Source organism: Anarrhichthys ocellatus, unplaced genomic scaffold (genome assembly GCF_004355925.1).
Source record: "Anarrhichthys ocellatus isolate YVR2014 unplaced genomic scaffold, GSC_Weel_1.0 scaffold34, whole genome shotgun sequence".
Taxonomy (NCBI): domain Eukaryota; kingdom Metazoa; phylum Chordata; class Actinopteri; order Perciformes; family Anarhichadidae; genus Anarrhichthys; species Anarrhichthys ocellatus.
In genome coordinates, this window is record NW_022280064.1 from 3,335,895 (window position 1) to 3,354,760 (window position 18,866).

Sequence of the window (18,866 nt, forward strand, 5' to 3'; positions counted from 1 at the left end):
AAATTTGACATAAGCCACGACAGATGTCACCGCAGACATTATATAACCTTAAAAAGCAACAGAAGGACACATTTCAAAACCAGCCCTCGTAAAAATGTTTGCCTGTTGATCGAACAGACTTCATTTGACTCCAACGTGTCGGATGTTCCGCTGACCTGCATCGCAGTCGTATCTTTTTCTTAGTCGAGTCAGTGGTGTTTTTGCAGTCGGAGGAAAACTACTCTAAGAAAGAACATTTTAATCAAGAATTCTGTACGAATTACCAATTACATGATTTAACATGTTGATGAGAAGAGCTTCAAGAGATGGAGACGTGAAAGTAGAAAAAAAGCTTCACCTACTACCAAGTGTAAGTTCAAGCATATCTAGAAACAGGTCAAAGGATAAAACAATGACGCATAACCATGAAACCCTGAAGATTTGACTTAAAAAAAACACCACAAACAGCTGCTGTTTAAAGGCAAACTTAGCCTTGATTCTGTGTTTCTTAATAATTACCAAACTTTAACATTTAACGACTGGACAAGGTACGAATCAACCGCACCTAATATGAAAACGCCCTTCTGTTCATGACTGCGACTAAAAACAGAACAAATACATTTGGTAGTGAAACTTGAGCCTTGAGGTACTTTAAATTCAACTCAAGTACTTTTCACCATTGTTACCAAATCCATCCTACAAACACACCGCTCCACAGTTAGCACCAGCAGTCGTCCTCTACTACACAAGTACAGTTCAACCTGTTTTTATATTTATTCTCTTTATTATCATCCTCATTGTCTGTGTTTTGGTTCATTATGTAAAAAGGAAGAAATAAGTTTAACGAAGTCTTAAGTAAAGAGGTAAAACTGAAGCCCCAAAGTGTGGTTTACATTTTGTACTACCTTGTCATTTGCCTTCATCATTTTAATTGTTGATTGTAAATAGAAATGTTATCTCTTAATGATTGATGATAATAGTTTATCAATAACCTGCATGTTCTCTTCTAAAGTCCCATTTATATCAACTCTCTTTTATTATAAATAGAAGAAACAGAGCCATTTGTTTCTATTTATTACTTCATACACAGGGTTCATCCTAAAACCTCTTGCACTTTTGCTGATTTGGAGGTTTGAAGTAAGTCCCGACTCAAAGCTCATCCGAATCTGGATTCCTCATTTGTCCGCATATAAAGAACAGGGCCCGTGCTGCTACATAGTAAACACACACCTTTATATAACTCAGTATTCTGCCTAATAATGCGATATTTATCCTCTTTTTCCAACTTGAAAATAATCCAGCGTTTAATTACAGAAACTACTCCTCTGTCACATTTTAAGATATAAATTATAACATAAAATACAGCAGAATTATGTCTGAAATGGCGCCAGATTGACATGATCATATAAATGGCTTAATTCAACTATTTTTCATTATTTATTTCTATCATCATTGGACTAACTAGTGCAATGCCTGTTCGGAGCGTTTGTTGTGGACAGACAGACAGGTTCTTTTTTTTATTGACCTTATTCTTTGGCTGAACCAGGGTGCTTCTGTATTGCGTCATTTTTTTTAATCTTCCATGTTAAAGTGGAAGTGAAGATTACGTTGCTTAGCGTTGTTAGCTTCATCATCCTTTACCTGCTTAAAAGCTTTAAAAAAAAGCTGTGATTAAAGCTACTGCAAGGAACTTTCATTTTGTTTTGATTTTGGCGGCCCCTGTGGACAAACGTGGTAGTGTTTCTGAGCCCCAGAGTCCCTCTCGTTTTACTGCATCAGGTCTGACAGTCTGCCCCACTCAGTCCTGGTTCTAATTACTCTTTAGAGTAACTTGTATCTAGAAATTTCAACTTTCTGTGTAGACTTTTTCAGCTTCGGTACATTTTTAGTTCCTCATAGTGGAGCCATCAACACCAAGAGACTACAAAGTCATTAAAAATGTCCTCATATCTGATTTCACACCATTTGTATATGCCGTCCTCCCAGTCACTGTTGGCTGATGGATGTGGTTCACTAAAACCATCCGATCACCACAGTCTAGGTGCTGAATGTTCCCAAATATCAGTCATTGTTTAAAAACTAGATGAACAAATAAGAACCTGAAATGAAAAAAACATACTGGGGCAGCATATGGTGAATAGATAGATGAAATTATGAAAAAACACATATGTTGTCATCCAGACCACAATGGGACTTCCTGAAGAAGTGTCTTTCCATTTGCTTAGTTAAAATAGAGCTCTTGGAGTAAAATATGGACCTGTCCTTTAATTTCAACAAAAAAACAGCAACTAAATCAAAAACAAATGGACCATAGGCTCCATCACTGTATTTACTGATGTACTGCCTAGAATTAGTTTTTAGCCCTTGATTGAAGAGTTTATTAAGCTCTGGACCAGTTGGGGAAAACCCTGAACAACTGGCAGATAACAACCTCTTACTTTCAAAATGTCCAGACATAGCTGTCCACAAACGTCCTCTGAGGTTCTGTCCAGTGGAGACCCGAGGACCGAGGTGAAGTAGAATGTGTTTTTGGGAGTCTTTCTTTGAATTGGACTGTTGCATCTCGGGCTGTCGCAATAAACGCAATATTGCAAGCCAACCACAAAGGATGGCAAGCAACTGCCACAACCGCTATGTTTTACTTAAAAAAAAAAAAAAGATTTTCTATTGGAGCGCAGCAGCGTATTCATACTATGCTACAAAAGCCAGCAGCGTGACGAGGCGCTGAGAGTTGAAAAATGTTCATCTTTGGTTAAAAAGCCGTGCTCGTCACTGCCACTTTTTCCACAGTCGTCCAATCACAACTGGAGGAGGCGCGGGAAGGGAAGTACTCTACCTTGTGTCGACGGTTTTACTTCTGCGGATATTACGCTCACCTGAAAAAAATCGCTGCGCTTCAAATCGCTGCTATGTTCTCCATTAAACAAGTATTTAATTAGTTAAAGTCATTATTAAAACTGTCATCTTTCATTTAAAAAGCAACAATATACCTTATAATAGCCGAACAATAAAGCTTATTTATATTACACTAAAATCAGGATAAATTAGATAATTTGTAAAAAAAAACAAAAAGGCAATAATATTACATATGATTTTCACATCAGGGGAATTTTTCCAGCCCTAGTTCCATCTTCTTTTTTCAAATTTGAAGACAAAAAAACCCAAATCTGCAAGTTTAAAGCACAAGTGCGTCTGTAAACCACTTTGACGAGCAGTGAGGCAGATTTTTCACACGTCTGCTAGAAGTCATGTTAGGTCTGCTCGAGTCCCATCTGTGTTAGCAGTAGATCGACCAGTAGATGATGTTGAAGAAGAAGTAAGATCCAGGAAAGAGGACTCGGGCGTACTTGTCTATGATGTGCGTGTCGATCCCGACCTTGCTGTAGGCGGTGGAGCCGACGTGGCCGGTGATCTGGTCGCTCTCCATCACCAGCTGCACCAGCATCCTCTGCCGTTTTATCCCATTCTCCTCCGGCAGGCCGTAGTTCCCCGTCGTGTTGGCGTCCACCTCACTGTAGCTGGCTGACATCATGCCAGGATGGGCCAAACCACAGGTACACGGCAGCTGCAGGTAGACAAAAAAGTACTTAAAACACGTGTTCAAAAAAACTTGTTAATAATTCAAATAATCTTGGAACTCAAACTGACACTGTGCAGGTTGTTTTAATTATCTAATCTTGTTTTGGATAAATGTGATTTTAACTATGAATAAGACAATAAATTACTTGAGTAGATGTAACTTTTGCAGAGTAGTGACCACCGCAATGCAGCACGAAAAAACAGTACTAAAAATTGTACAGTTTCACTTAAGAAAAGTAGAAAATTATAATATTCAATTTGGCAAATTTAGTTCACTGCCTATCATTTTTCATTTCAAATTCTGAATATATACTGGCTCAATAGTATTTAGGTTAAACTTGTCTTCAGTCTACTGCTAGCGGCTCTTGAGCAAAATGCTAATCAGCATGCTAACGTGTTTACCATTTTCAGCATTGCATTTGCTAATTAGCACTTAACACAAAGTACAGCTGAGGCTGATGGGAATTTGGCAGGTATGTGATTTAAAATTTTAATTCTGACCGGACAATAAAATTCACAACATCTCCTCTGGAGACCTTAAATATCTGTCGCAAAATTTCATGTTGAGATATTTCTTTATTGACAGACCAAAGCAACCAACCACACAATATTGTCATCCCTAGAACCACTAGCCTGGTTAAAAAAAAAGGTGCTTTTAAACTATAACTTTAGTAAATGCACATGTACGTCTTGGCTTCTATGAGCATGGAGATGAGATGACTCGATGCTCACCCTCTCTCGGAGGACCCTCTCCTTGCGTTCTTGTAGAGTAGACAGGTAGTTGACGGCAGCGTACTCTATCACCGACAGGAACACAAAGACAAAACTGACCCAGAGGTAAATGTCCACAGCTTTAATGTAGGACACCCTGGGCATGGAGGCGTTGACTCCAGTGATGATGGTGGACATGGTGAGCACCGTGGTTATACCTGAAGCACAGAGAACAAGTGCAGAGAAAGTCAAACCGGCCTCATATCTGACGTTGGAAGTGATAAACATTCATCTGAGAGTAGAGTACTATTCCCTCTACTTAAGAAGCTGCTACTTGCTCTAAATACAACCATGGTGGCAGGTATGTACAAATACGGACTCACACAAAGTGCCAAATACAAATTTTAGTTGATAAAACTGCCATTTAAAGATTACAGAAGTTGTGGGACTGCCAATATTAAAGTCCCAATGATGCAGAAGTTGAAGCTTGTTTAAAGAGTAACTAAATCCCCAATCCCCAACGTATATGTGCAATGTGTAGTGCAAGTCCAAATCTTGACATTTTAGTGTCTAGTTCAGTTATAAACATGCATAGCGACTGGTTGAAACACGGCTATGGCAACTGAATCTTGATATTGGCTGATCTGGAGCCAAGTGACTTATATTAAGGCAGCTTTCGTCACCCCTTCATCACCCCCTCACATACGACTTATGCTAATCGCTAGTGCTAATCCTAATCGCTAACATACATACAGTGGGTATGGAAAGTATTCAGACCCCTTTAAATTTTTCACTCTTTCATTGCAGCCATTTGCTAAAATCAAAAAAGTTCATTTTATTTCTCATTAATGTACACTCAGCACCCCATCTTGACAGAAAAAAACAGAAATGTAGAAATCTTTGCAAATTTATTAAAAAAGAAAAACTGAAATATCACATGGTCATAAGTATTCAGACCCTTTGCTCAGTATTGAGTAGAAGCACCCTTTTGAGCTAGTACAGCCATGAGTCTTCTTGGGAATGATGCAACAACCTTTTCACACCTGGATTTGGGGATCCTCTGCCATTCTTCCTTGCAGATCCTCTCCAGTTCCGTCAGGTTGGATGGTGAACGTTGGTGGACAGCCATTTTCAGGTCTCTCCAGAGATGCTCAATTGGGTTTAGGTCAGGGCTCTGGCTGGGCCAGTCAAGAATGGTCACAGAGTTGTTCCGAAGCCACTCCTTTGTTATTTTAGCTGTGTGCTTAGGGTCATTGTCTTGTTGGAAGGTGAACCTTCGGCCCAGTCTGAGGTCCAGAGCACTCTGGAAGAGGTTTTCTTCCAGGATATCTCTGTACTTGGCCGCATTCATCTTTCCTTCAATTGCAACCAGTCGTCCTGTCCCTGCAGCTGAAAAACACCCCCATAGCATGATGCTGCCACCACCATGTTTCACTGTTGGGATTGTATTGGGCAGGTGATGAGCAGTGCCTGGTTTTCTTCACACATACCGCTTAGAATTAACGCCAAAAAGTTCAATCTTGGTCTCATCAGACCAGAGCATCTTATTTCTCATAGTCTGTGCGGGCTATGTGGGCTTTCATATGTCTTGCACTGAGGAGAGGCTTCCGTCGGGCCACTCTGCCATAAAGCCCCGACTGGTGGAGGGCTGCAGTGATAGTTGACTTTGTGGAACTTTCTCCCATCTCCCTACTGCATCTCTGGAGCTCAGCCACAGTGATCTTTGGGTTCTTCTTTACCTCTCTCACCAAGGCTCTTCTTCCACGATTGCTCAGTTTGGCTGGACGGCCAGGTCTAGGAAGAGTTCTGGTCGTCCCAAACTTCTTCTATTTAAGGATTATGGAGGCCACTGTGCTCTTAGGAACCTTGAGTGCTGCAGAAATTCTTTTGTAACCTTGGCCAGATCTGTGCCTTGCCACAATTCTGTCTCTGAGCTCCTTGGGCAGTTCCTTCGACCTCATGATTCTCATTTGCTCTGACATGCACTGTGAGCTGTAAGGTCTTCTATAGACAGGTGTGTGCCTTTCCTAATCAAGTCCAATCAGTTTAATTAAACACAGCTGGACTCCAATGAAGGAGTAGAACCATCTCAAGGAGGATCAGAAGAAATGGACAGCATGTGAGTTAAATATGAGTGTCACAGCAAAGGGTCTGAATACTTATGACCATGTGATATTTCAGTTTTTCTTTTTTAATAAATTTGCAAAAATTTCTACATTTCTGTTTTTTTCTGTCGAGATGGGGTGCTGAGTGTACATTAATGAGAAATAAAATGAACTTTTTTGATTTTAGCAAATGGCTGCAATGAAACAAAGAGTGAAAAATTTAAAGGGGTCTGAATACTTTCCATACCCACTGTATATCTAAGTTTTACATGTAAACTAAAATTTGAGTTCATACTGTATTTTGTCACTATAACAGCACTTACATAACCACCATCATAATGACTGCCAGCATGCTAGTGATTGGCAATAGTACTAGCATTTAGCATAAGCTAATTGAAAGGTAAACGCAATCTAAGCTTCTCCTTGCTTTGTTGACATAGACCACGTGCTTTAACTGCATTTTAGTGCACGTGAGCGTGCCCCACTGGTTAGCGCACTACTCTCACACGGCGGATACAGCTGATAATGCCGTCCTGATAGCATCCACCCTCCGGTTCCCCCTCAGGTAAACTCTGTCAGCCCTGTCAGTCGCCATAATTTTCGCTGTTAGCCGCGAGCCGCCGGCTCAACCTTCGCCATGTTGAGAGCAGTTAAGATGCTCCCAATCTTGTATACAGCACCTTTAAATAATTTCGTTATCTTCATCTGTGGGCTTTGAGAGAAACAATATAAAGCTAGAACTGAGCCAGCAATCACCAAACTAACCACCGCACCAATTAGCTAACAAAGGCAAGGCACTGACGCAAATGACGTAATCACGGCCGGCACGTGGCGCGCGCGCCTGGTCGTGCACCTCTAAATATTTTGCAGCTGTACTCTCTGCACAGCGCAGAGACTATAAACGCCTCCCAACATACGGCGCCAAGCGTGATCATAAACCAAGCTTCACCTAGTGGTACTCTGGCAGGGACGGCCCTGCGGTCGATCCAGAAGGACACCCAGGACAGCATGACCATCAGAGTGGCGGGGAAGTAGGTCTGCAGCAGGAAAAAGAAGACGTGACGCCGCAGAGTGAAGGTGATGTACAGACGGTTGTACCAGCCTGGAAAGGAGAAAAAAATGTTAAAGGTCACGCAGACCCAAGTGGCTGTAGGCCTGAAATTAGAAGACATCTCCGTGCTTCCTGTCAGTACCCGTGCTGCTGTAGAAGGCCAGCCTGGTGGTGGTGTGAAACTTCTGGATGAGGAACTGCGAGAGGGAAATTTTCTCGTCTGTGTTTAGTGACCTGTTCCCTTCCTTCCAGTACAGCATCAGGTCATCATCTGTATATGCATCTGGAGAAACAAAGAGCATACATGAAGGATCTTTTGCACAAAAATTCACAGTCTTTTATAAATATTAAAACAACATTTCCTTGATTTGACATAGTCACATAAACATGATAGAAGGATAAATATCTCACTACTTTCTACAGAAGTCGCAGGAATGATCAGAGGAGAGGAAAAGCCACATCAAGTTTGATCACATCGCGTCACTTACAGCTCTCTATCTCCAAAGAGCATGTCTGTGTATCGAGAGGAAAGCGACTCAGGTCCATGCTACACATGGATGTGACTGTCACCCTGCAATGACAAAACAAAGCTGTGGTGATGTATGGAAGAAAATGTCACCACATAAATAATTATTTCAGATTTTTAGTTCTAGCTCTGGTTTGGTCCAAAGAAACCCTTAATTCATTCAGTTAGATGTGAAAAGAAACAGCTGTTACATGCTCTCCTCAAAGATACCAGACTCCATTGACAGAAACAGTCATTCTACTCGCCGATTACAGTAAAACACACTTAATTCAAGCTCGACAGAAACAAAATAAAACTCGTCAAAAACGTCTTTATTGGTCTTTCCCCTGCTCCAACAACCACCAACTCTGGTTTGAGTTTGAAAGACGGATATAAAAATAAAAAAACAGTTTCCCGCCCGTGTTTGTTATGTTTGTGACTAAGTCTGCTGGCAATGGAAAAGGATTCTATTTTTAGCGAGTTTTCAAATGTTTCAAAAGCCCGCACATGCACTCTAATTTTGATTGAAAACGGGTCCAAGTCTGTTGATAAAAACTGTAAATAGAGGCTGATGGCTTTCCCCTATATGCCCGTAATGCACATCTAACCTTTAGCAGAGCATTACCCCTCCATAACCACGGGCACATACAGAGTGGGTCAGCAGAGATTTGGCTTCCAGCACAGAGAATGAAAATACATAATCCAGCTCATGGGACAAGACACTGCATCCTCACCCACCAATCTGCCTTTAGTCTGGGAAATCTCTCTCCAACCAGCACCAACCCCACACAGATTAACCCCGACCATGTGACGAGTGCGCGTATATATCTACCACTTACCATCCAGCTACTATTCCCTCATTTAGATACTATGATGCCCCCGCTATCAATAGTGAATGCTGATTTGCAGATGTTGATGTCATCAGTTTGTTCCGGTCCATCAGGATGTCGGTGCCACGATTGAGTGGTCACAACAGGAAGGCAGATGGCCAGCAGCAAATCTCCGCCGGGCTCTGTTATGTGGATTACCAAATCAACTATCTTGGCCCCGAGCCTCCTATCGCTCGCCAAAATTACGAGGTCTTGCTCGGCGGCATTAGCGGCCGTAATTGGCAGAACGTTATCCCCTTAAATACACATCTTGTACTGTGGCAGCTGGTGCCACTTTGTCTTTGCAGGGCAGCCAACGACAGTTACGTCACTGAACACCCACTAACATCCTAACCTGCCCCACTTCAGAGGTATCACATGTACTGCATGTACTAAAACAAACACTTAAAATTCATAATGTGAAACTGTAGTACATTTGGGCTTTTCATAGTAGGGCTGGATGATATGGAGAAAATCAAATGTCACAATATTTTTGACCAAATACCTCGATATCGATATTGTAGAGTTGACTATTGGTGCTTTCAAAAAATATTCATTAGAGGTCGAAATCTGCTGTTTCTGGGACCAAAACGTTTGCTAACTTTATCGCCAGAAATATTTTGAAGGTTTTCTCAAGGAGTAATGAAGAATATCCCAAAACTATCTAAATAATACAAATCTAAAGTGTAATTTAAAGTCTGTCGTGCATTAATAAAACGTTGTATGCGTGCCGATTAATTGGTGGACACATAATGACACAATGACATTTAAAAAAAAAAAAAAATAAAAAAAAGTTTAAGTGAATAAAGGAAAATAATAGAACCACTACAAGGATTTTACTGAACTGACAATAATTATTAATAATAATAAAATGTATGTAACTGTGTATGTTTAGTGCCGGGCCTGGCTGACTGGCGTGATTTACCGGAGGCTGTAGAGGACTTTGCCATCTGGGTAAACTCGCAGCATGACGTTTTCAGTGGTGGTGTCATGGGTGAAGGACTTCTTAGAGTGGACGAAGAACATGTCCGGCACCCAGATCTTCTTCACCAGGCGGCCATCGAAGGTCATGCTCAGGTTGTTGTTGCTTCTGAAGGACAGACGTTCATCTTTCCAGTAGTGCCTCAAATACAGCGTCATAGTAAAGTCCTTAAACAAGGATAGACGTGTCTGTTACGTTGTTATCTCAGCCAACAACATCTCCTTACTCACGGTTTGCTCCAGACATACCATGTCGACCTCTGAGATAGCATCCAAACTTTCAACCTGGACATCCACTCCAACAGGGACGGCAGGCCCTACAGAGAAATATTAAGCTTTAAATTACAGTAGTGTTGACGTGTCTGTTGAAATACAACAGTGGACAGTTTCAGATCAGACCGACTTGGCAACAAGATGACGTTATTAAGAGCTCCAATCAAACATGAACTGGTTAAGTTACATTACACCAACCTTTCTACTTTAGCCAAGCGTAAAAAAAAAGGTTTCGTGATATTTGGTCTTTTAGAATTTCCGGCAATTCCACTTCATTGTTTTTTATGTGCAAATTCAAAAAGTCCACAAAAACAGGTGGGTGGGAATGCACTTCCTCACTGCCACTTGCAAGAAATAGTTCCAGGAGTAATAGTTTGGCAGCCTGGCGCAAGTTTTTGTTTTCATGAGTGAAGTATTTGCTCGTTGGTTTTTTTGTTGCTGAGCGACTTTCTCCGCTCTATGCGCCTCGCTTTATTGCAGGAGCGCCCTGAACGCCTTGAGTTGAAAAGAAATTCAACTCTAATTCAAACTGCACCGCTAACTATTAGGTACCGTACAGTTTATACAGCTTGTGTTCGCAACAATAAAAGATTTTACAACGGCAGCAAACTGCAAAACTCTCTCTGTCTGAGCAGAGCCAACGAGTGCAGATGTGGCCCCGCTGCCTCATTTTAAACTGTCAGGATTATCTGTGGTTATTTGGAGGTTGTGACTCCTTTTTGTGCTTTTGCTTCACACAGTGACTTTCATCCAAATCCCCATCAATGCAGTCGGGTGCAGATTTCCCAAACAATGGCACAGAAGGCAACGGAGTGAGTACTCTAATCCTAATTGCATGCTGCTTTCTTTCATCTGTTGTTGTTTTTTGTTGCTTTTGTTGATGTTGTTTTACTCTCTATTGTTGTGACATTCAATTTAACTTGTACAGTTTTTAACATGAAATATAAGATGCTATGATTGATACGATAACGGCTCACGATCTCAAACTGTCTCTCCTCAAAAAGCATTCATGGTGTTGTACACATGGAAAGTGAAAGTGGAGAGCTTGAGAGAGGAGTTCATGCAATCAGATTTTTGAACTGTATATATGATATAAATATATATAAAAGGAAAAAAATTGTCGACTTTGCGTATTGAACATCCAAATCGTATTTGAATCCAAACACTTCTGATTTGGGTACAGCATTAGTGTTTACTGCCTCCTGTCATTTTGCAAAAGTGGTGTTAAAGGACACCACAGCGACCTGCAGAAAGACTCAGAAACAAACAGAAATGCAGGTTTTTTTTATCACCAGCTTCTTGTTCACGTTTTTTCTCTGCTGTTTCATGCTGGGCAGGTAGCGTGCAGCGAGAGCAGTGAGACTCACACGGCCATGTGAAAAGAGAAACACATCGATGAGCTTAAACTTCTGCAAAGATTAAATATGTCTCTGTGGATCTAGCAGGAAAGGTGTTCCCAGTTCATGCAGGCTTCAGAGAACAACAACAACACATTGTGCCTTCCTGCTTGACAAACAAGCTGATTAGTTTAAGCCAACCAGCTGTCAGACGGAATGGCTCACTGGAGCTTTGAAATATCTGTTGCACTGCACCTTGTACTCACACTATGCACGTAACATTAAAATACATTAACATAAACAACTAATGAGACTCAGTCCTGACTCAATTAACAACAATAAAAACCGAGTAAAAGCTTTCCAAGAACTCCATGTGAGGTTTGGAGATTCTAGGTGAAATGCAAGTGTGAGAATTTAAAAAGCACCCCGATTCTGTCTTTGAGCGGTGCGGCAGATTAAAATGGGAGTTATTGAAACCTAAAGCTACAGACTGTGGCTGCTTGGTAACTACTCACTGGTGCATGATTTAGGAATAATCCCACTCCGTTATGTCATCTTTACAAGCCAGCGCCGGACACGAATGATCTGGGCTTGGGTTTGCTGTAAAGTCTAAAAGAACACTTGATGTGGCTAATGAAGGAATTAAAAACTGAAGCATCTTCGAGTAGAGATGATCCATTTATGAGATGAACCTCCTTACCTCCGAATCCTGGTCGCATTGTAAAGTCGTGGTCGTCTATACTCAGCAGCTGCTCTGACTTCTGACCCCAGACTTTAGTTATATCTGGACTCCTCTTGAAAATGGGGCTGATGGAAATGTTTGGAAAACAACAATTAAAGAGTTAATTTATTAACCACCAAGACAGACGAGGGATTCAGAGTTATTGAGTGCTGCAGGAATGAGTCCTGACAACGTCCTGTTCCTTCGCCCCGGAGTCAGGTTGGTCAGGTTGGTTAGATGCATTAAAGTTTTGTTCTATGACATTAAATAAGCCAGTAAATATCCCTCTGAAGCTTTTACGTGTCTTGAAAAAGGCGGTTGCTAACAAGTGTCTAAATGAGACGACTAAACGTCATCCTTTAGCTTAGTGGTGGTGACGTGAAGTCATGTGACCGTGGTGGAGTTCTTTTATAGCCTAACGTATCTGTGGTACGCCTCTGGTAGCAGCGACCTGTCAATCACAGTGTAGCCCCGCCCTAACGCATCCCCTGCTTTATGGTCTATTTGACTCTAAATGGACCATAAGTTACTAAATGAACATCATGCTGTATTGAAGAAGACTTGAAACTAGAGATTGAGACCATAAACTCATGTTTAGTGCAAAATATAAATCAACTGCCAAATTTTTCTATAACACAGGGCTCCATCAAAACAGCATCCTGACCCAACACTAATAATAAACCTTCACCTCTAATGACACAAATGACATGCAGTCAAACTTTACCCAGTTGCAGATAATCCAGTTTGGGTGGACAGGTGTTGTAGTCTAATTGTCCTGAGTGTTTGAACATGTGGACGGCTGCTGGCAGCGACGGTAACGAATGCTTCTCTTAAGCCTCTTTCAAATCACCGTCGCTATTTAGCAACGAATCAAGGTTTTACCGCTAATAAGCTCTTCTATGCTGTGAACACCTGAGAGACTTTGTGCATCGTAGCTTGTTGTTTATGAGTTGATGCAGCACAGGCAAAATCATCTTATGAATTTCCTGATTCTAAGGGATAAGAATGGATTATATTGGGCTTAGTAAAATACATCCTCCTAGATACTGCAAACAATAGTGTGATTAAAATGTTGACCATGTGCCTCTAAATCCATGATGCTTTAATCTCCGCTATGAGATCCTCCTTTCTAGTCCCTGTTATCGTTCTAATTGGACTAAATAACGATCAAAAAAACAGACGTGCGTCATACCTGACAATCTTGCGACTGGATCCTTCTGTCCCCCCCTTTCAGATCTTTTCGATCTGAAAGGGGGGGAAACATTTTTACGCAAGCATTATGCAATATTTAATAGCACTGACGCTAAATTGGGTGAACGTAATCTTCAAGTAAGTGGGGCAAGTTGTAAAAACAGAATAAAGATTTGTGACATGATAGTCTTATCCCTTACATAAAAAGCTGAAAAACATGAACTCTACAACAAAGGAGGGAAAAGCTAATAAAATAAGATTCAAGGTACGAGTCTGTTAGAGCAAATCTCAAATACTAACGGACCCATCAGCCTAATATTTTGTGTGCTCATTTACCTACCGACCCTACTTCTCTCTTGATTTATTACCTCAGTAAACATTGTAAACATGAGTTTATGGTCTCAATCTCTAGTTTCAAGTCTTCTTCAATACAGCATGATGTTCATTTAGTAACTCATGGTCCATTTAGAGTCAAACAGACCATAAAGCAGGGGATGCTTTAGGGCGGGGCTACACGGTGATTGACAGGTTGCTACCACAGCGTTGTCCTGACTGGGAGTTGTGTTTTTATCTTAGAAATTGAACCCTTTCACACTGTGTTTTCCCAGTGTGAAAAATTTTGGTCGCCTAAAATGTCTCCACCCTCTAGTGTCACTAGAAAACTAAAAACAAGATAGAGAACTCTAGGCTTCAAAACAGCAGCCCACAAACGAATGGGTGACTATGTCAGGGCCGTCCTTCAATCAGAGGATCGGCGGTGCGATCAGTTTGGACGCAGTGAAACTGAGAAATGATTAAGCATGTGATTGAGGACAGACAAAGAGGTCAAAGAGCTGACGGGCCGTCGGGGCACCGTCTGCTTCACTTCATGGCCTGTGATCCTAACACTGAGTTGACTTGAGGACACTGAGTAGATTAACATCAGATTGCTTGACACCGTACATTGAAATGGACAGTCTGGGACATACCACGAAGCCAAGCAGTGTAATTCCTCGGGTTTCTGTCAACTGCAGGCCAGGACAAACAAAATGAAAAAGGCTTTTAGTTCTGGGAAAGTGAACATGCGTATTGCATACGCTTCTTAAATGCTCATTATGTGTTTTCTGAAACCATGCTTCAAAAGATCGGGATATTGCAACCTGAACATGAGCATGATATGTTCCCTTTAACACTTTGTTAAAAAGCTGTTATACTGCCTGCTTGCCTTGTCTGCTCTCATTTGCTTGGCTTTTTTGTCTGTTTTTCAGATTGCGTCCCAGTTCAGAATGGAGAAACCCCCACTGAGTGTCACTTCACTGTATCCGTGGTTTACACAGCTACGCCCATATAGGAGACTAGCTTCTCCCATTAAGTCTGTTAACTTCAATGGTAAATTTATGACCCATTGAACACTTAGGAGACAGAAATTGTATCCCATTTCAAAACATTGGTGGAGCTTGTAATGCGTTGTCTGGTTTTACCGTCTGTAATGTAGGCTAATGTGATCTTATGTTGCCATGCTTTAACTGCCTTTGCTGATTGTCTGCTTAACATTGTTTCGTTTTAATTCTGCATTGTACATGTCCTGCTTTACACGATGCGGCCTTACTCCTCTAGCGTCATCATTCTCCATTTATGCTTTTAAATGATAAAGGTCCTCATTATTAGTAGCTTGGAGAACATCTTTATTTCCAGAGCTGCTGTTAATAAAACCCTCCAATATCTGCACTAAACCTCACACTCAGGTGCTGCACCGTCATGTTACTTTGACACTAACACCAAAAGTAGCAGTAGCACAAGTGGAGAAGATCCATGAAGCTGGTGAACTGACACAGGGAAGTCAGTTCCACAATAATACCATAGATGTATAAAGAGAACTGGATCCAGCGTTGGAAGCGAGGCCTCGTTCGTTCCTATGAAAGTTTCTCAGTGGCACATGAAGCCAAAATGGTTCAACTACCCAGATCTTCCTGCGAACTTCCCCATCCGTGCAGCGCATAGAGCAAGCGCACTAGCGTTTCCTTTAACTCCGCCTGTCAACAGCTCACTAACTCTGGATTCAGCTATTAGTGCATTTTTATTAATTTTAGGACCTAATGATTTAAATAAGAGCTATTTAAGTGGTTGTACTGGAAAGAAGATTAATCTCAGAACTAGATTAGCCGCCTTGCAGTTCATCATTTTATCCTATTAGACATTTGTGGGAAGTTCTCATAATTGGTGTATCAAACGTTACAGTCACAGTGACCTTTGAACACTTGAATTCAGGTTGACGTTCGTGCAGAATTTGTATAAATTCCCTCAAGGGGTTCCTGATAGATTGCGTTAACGAGAATGGAACGAACGTACATACGCACGGACGGACAACCTGAAAATGTAATGGCTTGTAATGGAGATATAAAAAAAAATGTAAGTCAATGGGCAGAAGTCTTTGGGTCTGATGGCGTCACGTGATGGACCACGAAGTTGTAATTCTACGGTTTTGCCAATAAGGAAGTTGTCTTTAAAGCTCAAAATTGTATTGAATTGAATAGGATTGATTTATTGCTAACAAATTTATATTTCATGTGTAGGAGAAGGAATGTGTCTAAATTTGATTAAACACAGCACTCCGTGAAGCCACACAGAGCATCTCGTCGCTGTATAGAGCAACAATGTTAAAGTAAAGTACATTTCCAGTTATAAGCTTCTCAAATCCCAAACTGTATCTTCTGACAGATGCACAGCAGAAAGACAGAATTAAACGTTTTACATTTGCGTTTTACTGAAAATCACATTTAATTGCTGACCTTCCTTCTGCCCGGCTGACCTTTCCCAAAGCCACAACAATAGCAATAATTCAGAAAGCACATTAACACGCTTAGATGACAGGTTACGTAATCAGAGTGATTGATTTCTCTAACCAGCCACACGTCACCTTTTGTTGCTGTCAGCTGAAAAATGGAGCTTTGATTACCAAGCGTGCACAGTCACCGGTGTTTTTCTGCTCGTGAATAGCCGTGATTGGGTGTGTGACGCGCTCTGCCATGGCAGGTGTATTGCTGAGGACCAAAGGAAGCTCAGTGTTGGGAGTGAAGTCGTTTGCATGTGCAGTTCTCAAGAAAGCTGCAAGGAGCAACACCGGAGGCCGAGCATTCGGCCCACTGTCAACAGACATGTTTCAGGCCCTAGTTTCTTGAATGAATGAAAAGGGGTTTGAGGCGTTCAAAATCTACCTGAGATACCTTTTACATGTAATAATATACTGCATATGTACAATATTAACACATAACAATAGTGTGTTTAGTGTATGTTTATTATTATAACCTAAATAATACTACAAAATCAGATTTGTAATAATGTAATCAACTTAAAACCAAACTAAGTTAATGATGGTCTGAACAGCTAATTTGTCTCGTGATTTTTTGCAATTTAGTTAAAAAATTCAGTTGTTGAGAATATAGCCAGATATATTAAACCCATAGAAGCTCTTTGGGAGCTAAATCAGAATAACATGGCATCATCATGACAGAAGGGTGACAGAGGAGGGAAAATCATTTTACTCCTCCAACAACCAAATGCTTCAGCGCCATGCACTACTTTCATCACTGGTCCCCACCGTGAGAAAAAGAGATCTGAGATCTGATTTTTAAATAGAAAACAATCCCAAAACAGTCAAGAGGGTTAACTTAAAACTAAAATCCCCTCTCAGCAGTTGCTTGATAGTTGTGTTAAAATTATTCTCTTTCCAAGGTCAAGAATGACGCTCAAATGAAAACATGGCTGCAAGAGGACATTTGTGCAAGCAGACGCTGAAATTAGCAGTTAAAATAAAAGGATATATGAAACATGTGATAGTGTTAAGGCAGGCAGCAGTAGGAGCCCTGCATGAGAGGCTCACACATCAACAGACCTCAAGCAGCAGCGTGTTGTATGGCTGAATAACAATAATGATTTATAATAAAGCAATAGTATGCATATTGGAGATAAATAATCAAGTAAAACCAGAGCGGTTCATGTAAAATTTGAATTGCAAATGATGAAGATCGTGTGATACGGACGAAAGTTCCCAACAAGCCTGTAAGCGGACCTTGAGTTGAGATTGTTTTGTTAACTGCTGTTTCCAGGCTAAAGAATGAACTGTTTTATTCAATAGTATAATCTGGAATAGACTCATTTATCTTGTCGTTTTTCCAAACGCAGATCAGTTTGTTTTACCTTCTTGGATGAAGATGTATTTTTTTTGGAGCTGCTGGCTTGATCTGCCACTGCTGGGTTTAATCTTATTGCAGGACTGTTGAGTGTGAAATGTAAGATTTTACATACGATTTAAAATGACATTGTGTCATCTTTACGCGTATTTACGCACGCATATGAGAAGTCAGCCAAGCCTCTCCTGCACAATGAACTGACCTGACGTTTAGGCATGGCTGCAGCACTTGTCCCTTCGGACGCGTCTGTCCGGACACACCGGCCATCCAAACCAGCAGGAAGAGCAGCACCACATCCGTGTGCATGGTTGTCCAGAGTCCTAGCCCTCTCCAAAAGTCTCAAAACCGCAGGTTACTCCCACAACTTTTCCCGCACAGGACGCGCATTCCGCACTCGCCTCGCGCTGTAAACATATTGAGAATGTATACATGGATGCAACGCTATTTAATCTAAAAAATGCGGGGGGGGGCTGAACCTACAAATCCTCCACGTGAGATGGCGCGGATTTTCTCTTCGTGTGCTGGGCCGTGTCCGAGCAGGAACGCAGATCACGTTTATTGTTTTATTCCCGCCAGGTGCTTCACCTCCACAAGTACAAATCTGACAGCTGCGCCGCTCACAGGGACGTCATGATCTGATCTGATTCGCTCCTGTATATTTGCACAAAATGGTGGATGATGATCAGAGGTGGATGAGGAGGAAAATCCCCAAAGCACCATGATTTGTGATTGTTTTATTCGCTTTTTTAAAGCGTATCAGGCTGGATCCTTTGGAATCTGATATATTTGCAGTTAAACACACTTTAGGATATTAATTTTATAAAGCACATCACCAATTACCAATTATTGTATAGGAAGTTATGTAACCGTCTCTTAATCCATAAATCTCGGCTGGGTGATGGAGCCAGAGGCTGAGTGCATTCATGTCACTGGGGTTATTTTTCATTCTATCACCATCATATTTCCTCTCTCCTTCACTATTGGTATGAGGTGAGGCTCACAGTGCTTTGGCCACCAGTCATTTTTATTTCTAACCTGAACTTCCTGCACTAAACTCTTCTTTATTAGTTTGTTTCCCTCTTTGTGGAATAAAGACTCTGGACTTGCTCTCATCTTGCTGTTCTGTGCCAGCCAGCGTTACACTAAACCAACATTTGTTAGTAAAATTCTGTCTCAACAAGATATTGTGGAGCGCTGCAGTGTGGACACAGTATTAATGTTCATGTGGCAGCAGAAGTTGATCAGCTCTGCTTTGTTGTCAGAAATGCTGTCTTTAGGATTATCCAAAGGCAAACTTTAATTTTCCTCTGCTGCATAACATTATGTTTGATCATTTTTTATTGTTTTGATCAACCTTTAAACAACAACATGGTGACAGTAAGTCCATGACAGCAG

The 18,866-nt window shown here is 41.2% G+C and overlaps 1 protein-coding gene across 1 annotated transcript; it reads right to left on the minus strand.

Moving 5' to 3' along the window:
* Positions 1 to 1,692: 1,692 nt before the first annotated feature.
* LOC116393664 (gamma-aminobutyric acid receptor subunit rho-1-like) lies at positions 1,693 to 18,052 on the minus strand. Its single transcript, XM_031866193.1, has 9 exons — positions 17,674 to 18,052; positions 12,091 to 12,197; positions 10,030 to 10,097; positions 9,725 to 9,948; positions 7,914 to 7,996; positions 7,568 to 7,708; positions 7,324 to 7,476; positions 4,291 to 4,487; positions 1,693 to 3,544 (listed from the first exon to the last, which is right to left on the minus strand). The coding sequence occupies exons 1-9, from the start codon at positions 17,775 to 17,777 to the stop codon at positions 3,257 to 3,259; spliced, it is 1,365 nt and encodes a 454-aa protein (XP_031722053.1). The 5' UTR covers positions 17,778 to 18,052; the 3' UTR covers positions 1,693 to 3,256.
* Between the last annotated feature and the right edge of the window lie 814 nt (positions 18,053 to 18,866).

What these genes read in the sequence shown, in the direction of transcription:
- LOC116393664 (XM_031866193.1), bottom strand. Translation starts at nt 17,777, where the DNA reads ATGCACACGGATGTGGTGCTGCTCTTCCTGCTGGTTTGGATGGCCGGT. An exon ending in CTATCTCAGAGGTCGACATG is followed by an intron (nt 9,949 to 10,029) that starts GTATGTCTGGAG and finishes TCCTTGTTTAAG; the next exon opens with GACTTTACTATGACGCTGTA. An exon ending in GGCCTTCTACAGCAGCACGG is followed by an intron (nt 7,477 to 7,567) that starts GTACTGACAGGA and finishes TCTCCTTTCCAG; the next exon opens with GCTGGTACAACCGTCTGTAC.